Source organism: Pteropus vampyrus, unplaced genomic scaffold (genome assembly GCF_000151845.1).
Source record: "Pteropus vampyrus isolate Shadow unplaced genomic scaffold, Pvam_2.0 Scaffold342, whole genome shotgun sequence".
NCBI classification, from domain to species: Eukaryota; Metazoa; Chordata; class Mammalia; order Chiroptera; family Pteropodidae; genus Pteropus; species Pteropus vampyrus.
The window spans coordinates 161,694-166,639 of NW_011889123.1; the positions used below are offsets into that span (position 1 = coordinate 161,694).

The 4,946-nt window shown below is 45.6% G+C and overlaps 1 protein-coding gene across 1 annotated transcript in view; it reads left to right on the forward strand.

Moving 5' to 3' along the window:
• LOC105304450 (ryanodine receptor 2) overlaps positions 1 to 4,946 on the forward strand; it is a gene marked incomplete at its 5' end in the record, with an annotated part of 220,090 nt that overhangs the window by 146,328 nt on the left and 68,816 nt on the right. The window contains one exon of the mRNA XM_023522367.1: positions 4,425 to 4,524. Within this exon, the coding sequence (XP_023378135.1) occupies positions 4,425 to 4,524 (100 nt within the window). The remainder of the gene's footprint in view (positions 1 to 4,424; positions 4,525 to 4,946) is intronic.

Here is a 4,946-nt window from a genome sequence, read left to right on the forward strand (position 1 = left end):
TGGTCAAAGGGTCCAATTTGCTGCTCAAGAGGAAGTTCATTTTGGGGGAAATTTCCTAGTTCTTCTAACCACGTAGATATCAATAGAAGCATATACATTTTTATGTTCTGACCTTTTGTGGAAGAGCAGAAAAAGAAAATAAACCATATTTTTGTAGAGTAGAAATGTCGCAATAATTCTTTATAGAAAATAATGCGTAGCTTCTGTGTGTGTGTGTGTGTGTGTGTGTGTGTGTGTGTGTGTGTGTGTGTGTGTGTGTACACACACACACACACACATATATGTATCTCTACCTTTTCCTAGTTTGGGGTTTAAAACATCACACAGTTATACATAACATTGCCCAGCGAAGGGGAAAAAAGTGTCAGGGCTAAAAGGGATTTGGGGACATGCAGGGGCGGCTTTAGGGAGTGACATTAGCCCAGAAACCGTGCCGTCGAGTCTCTGCGAGTTGTCTGCACTACTGATTCCAAGCTTTTTAGGAGCCAAAATAAAATCACATAAATTTAATAATTTATTCTATGAATAAAATAAAGGTAGTCTTGTTGGGGAGGAGCGAAAATTCCTGAAGCAGTTTTTTTTTCCCCGACGGTCTTTGTGAAGAGGATGACAGATGATAACATGGCAAAGGTCCTTAGAAATTCAGTAAAAGTAACTCTTTGAGGATTTGTACAACAAAGTTCATCCGAGGATGGCTGAGTATCAGGTGTTTGGAAGAATAGGAAGACCGTACACATTTATTTAATTTTTAAAAATTAAATTTAAGATTAAAAAGTTGGGGGATCCATCTATCATTAAACAAGGTTATAATTTTATAAGTGTTTTCCTAGTACTGAGAGAAAAATCTGTATGAAAGTGGCCAACCTATAGTTTCAGAAGCTGGAAAACAGGACAAAATTAACCCAAGTGGAGAACGTGTCTCTGACGTGTACTCGGTCTCCCTTAGTCCAAGGTGACCTGTTTCTGTCATGTAGCGAGTTACTGGTACCACTTCACTGCCTTTCAGCTTCGTCCTCATATTATCCAGTTGCCTCTTCTGTATTTCAGTTTTTTTCCTAGTAACATTGAGTCAGCATCACCTGGATAGGTTATGACTGCGTTTAAGATGCCAGATAAGATTATTTAAATGTTGACTGATACGGTTAATACATTATGGAAAATATCTTTAAAAAGAGATTAGGTCCTGGAAACTTCTACTCACTTATAACTAGTTCCCACATCAGTTTAAGAGGAAAACGTTACGAAAACCTTCTCAGCTGTTGCCAGGGGCGTGGAAGCGCAGAGAAGGGAAGAAGCCAGGGAGACTCAGGCGGTCGCTGCCGCCCACGATGCTCGTCCACGCGCCTGAGCGAGGGCCTCCAGGAGCTCCACGAACGGTCTTGCCGTCGTCGGGCTGCCCTGGCTTAAAGTCCCTGTTCACCGCCATGTGGGGACAGACTATCTTCTCCACCGAATAGCAAGAGACAGTAGTAATTGATTGTTTTTATTTCAACATTTTTTCGCATATCAGGCGCGTTGTTGAAGAACCGAATTGATGTTTTTCTTCAGGCCTTTCAACGTGGCCCCTGTCAAGTGCTAAAAGCTCGAAGCACTCTTCTTAGATAAAACGGAAGAATATTAGCAATTTTATGACACATTTCCGTTGTACTAAAAACCAGTCATGATGTTGATTACTTCCTTTCGGCCCCTGTGAATTGATCGTGGTTTGGTTTACGACCACCCTTGACCTTGGAAAGACTGACCATCGTATTAGCAAAGCAGCTGATACCTCTTGGTTCTTCCTGGCAATCAGAACTGTTCGCCTCAGGGAAAGCTCAACTGAGGCTGCTCTTTTCCTGCCCCGCTACTCTGTCTTTGTAACCTGGAAACTAAATTGCAGGGCGAAGGTGTCATGTTTATTTGACCCTTTCGCGACTTTAAGCTGAATCCGGGGTGGGGTTGGGACCCCATCTTTAAAAAGGTGCTTTGAGGCGTGATTTTCCTGAGTAAGATAGTTTTAAGAGATCGGTTTGCAATCTGCTTAGAAAAGTGAATCCGCAGTAAATTTCAAATGAAAGGTTTTTATTTTCCTTTCTACTCGATCTATCATTTTATTGTCTGAAAACCTCTGGGTTGGCTGTCAAGGTTTTATTTTTTTATGTTGCGGTAGAATTTCCAATGACAAGATTAAATCACGGAGCAAATGGCAGGGGTCGAAGGGCGGAGCTCCTATAAGGACACTGAAGGCCTCCTGGAGGGGGAGCCCCCACCCGGAGCCCCCACCCGGCCACAGGAGTCCCGGGGTCGCCCCGACCCCTCTTTACAAAGTGCTTCTCTTGCTGCCTCCATCACCGCACCTTTTATAGTTCAGTATTTTTTCAAGCGCGTGTCCTCACCGCCCCTGCGACGTTGGTCGTTCTGGACCTTTAGAGGCTGTGTGGGAAAGGTGCGCGTGGTCTCCGCCCGGGGACTTTGTTTTGTGAAGCAGACAAGCGGACATCCCTCCCGTCTGTGTCCTGATCCTCGTGCCGTCCACTCATCCCTCACGATTTAAGTTACGGAAAAGGACGCCGGGGCCTTGGAGAGTCTGCACAGGTCGTGCTGGCGGATCTTTGAGCTGGTTCCCCGAGTTTAGAGCCCCAACGGCAAAGCTTATCGTTTTGGTTTATTCCCTCAAGAACACGTGACGTGCCGCTGGCTCGCATCTTCTTTGGGTGTCCCGACGAGTTTATGTCTCGTCACGTCTTTCTACCCGCCTTGCCTCTGCCATTGATGAAGACGACAGGACGGTTCCTAAGCCAGTCATCTCTCATCGCCCTCTTATGGGAACACTCACCAAAGGAGCCGGGGAGGCTGGGGCTGGGCGGCGACAGCCCGTGCGCGGGTCCGGCAGCGGGAGGGGGGGAGAGATTGTTGGATCTGAAAGGAAGAATCGGACGCTGCTCACCGATTCCAAACGCCTGCAGAGCAGACGAGCTCCCCGAAACTGTGTTGTGATGACAATATGGTTTTGTGTGTCCGTGTGGTTTCGTTCTCGTTCTGTTTTTGACTTCACAGGAAGAGGTTTAAACATGAAGGCAAACCTTTTAGGTGTCAGCATGGCTACCTACAAAGCAAAGCTGCCTTTTTCTTTCCTTTCCCCGCCTCCAATTAAGCCCGCCAAAAAAATTAAAAAAAAAAAAAAATTTAAACGCAAAAACCCCAAACGGAAGAAGAAAAAAAAAAAAACAAAACCCTGATCGATTTTGTTTTCGCAGCACGATATTATCAAAGATTTAAGAAACCATCTTGCCAGCATCGGCGAGAACTCTCTGGTAACAGCATAACTGTCTGTGTCGGTTGCTTTCGGTTTAAAGGTTTCTTTTTCTCATTCGTTTGAGCCCATTTCTTCCCCCGCTCCTTTTAGTTTACTTTATTTTTCATATTCTGTAACTAGCAAGCCTTCATTTTTTAAACCTCTTCCATCTTCCAGTGTCTATTTTCCGTACTTTGGATGGAAAGTTTATGGCAGCAAAGCTGTCACTCTGGCTGCTTCTGCTGCAGCTCTTCCTGCTCTGAGGTCATATATGTTTTGGCCGTTGTGTTTACGGACATGATACTAATTGACCGTTTCATGTCCCATTGACTAAGCTTCTCTACCACGCCATTTGATGGACTCGCTGTCACAGGGCTCTATGCAACTCTCATTCTGCAACTTATACTGCTTAGTTCCGTCTCAAATCTCCAGCGAAACGGATAGCTCAAGTGAATGATCCTCTCGGTCTTGAACTTGCTGTGCCTTTATATTTTATTTTTATTTTCTTCTTTATGTCTTTAGTGGTAGTGTGAGTGGAAAAGAACAAACTCCAGCCATCGCCCCAGCGGCACCATGCAGTATTGTTTGTTACCGCCAGAAAATACAAAATATAAAGGCACATTGCTTCTTTTTTCCCTTGGGGGACACCGGGGAGTTATGTATCATAAGTCCGCCACTTGGTTGAAGCCTACCTTTTATCCATATCAGCTTTCGATTTTGCTTAAACTCCAACATGTCTCCGTGAACGTTTTTCTGTCATTCAGTGATAACTTGCAACTCGAGCCATTTGCTGAGCAGTATCAAGTTATGGCCATGACATGGGAGATTTTTTTTAAAAACGTGACAAACTTATGCACGAATGTATAATTCAGAAAGTGCACGTTTCAATGATGAAGTACAGTTACTTCAAATCCGTGATACAGGCTTTGGACTGATCAAATTATTAAAATTGAGAAAAATCCATCCTGATAAACCAGTTGAAATAAAACCAAGAGTCGAATATGTTAACATCTGTACAGTAACATCGCTGGTGTTGAAATGGTCCATAATGTTGTCATAGAGCCCATACATGAGGAGATGACTAAAACTGTGGTTTGTAGAGAGCTGCTCACTGACCGCCACAACATAAACGGTTGGGATTTGTGTTCAGGAAAAAGAAATGGAAAAGCAAAAGCTTCTGTACCAGCAAGCCCGTCTGCACGACCGCGGGGCCGCTGAGATGGTGCTGCAGACCGTCAGCGCCAGCAAAGGTGAGCCCCCCGCCCCACTGCCAGCGCCCCCTCCCCTGCCCCCCCAGCAGGTGCCTGAGCCCTCCCCGCACCCCTGTCTCTGCACCTGGGGGCTCCGACAGTCAGGCTGCGGACTATCCCCGAAATCTCTGATTCATGACCAGCGCAGGCGACTTAAACGCGAGCTCTCCTTTACCGGGCAGTCTTGACTCTTTCTCTCGGAGTCGCGTTACAAGACATTTCTTTCTGTTCATAAAGCTTTGGACATGCTACTGTGACACAACCCTAGCAAACCGATCCTATAAATGAGGGATGGGCAAACGTTTCCTGTGAAAGGCCACGTCGTACATATTTTCAGCTTTGCTGCTACGCGCTCTCTGTCACAGCAGCACGAAAGCAGCTGGAGACAGTATGGAAGCAAACGGCACGGCCGTGTTCCAGTA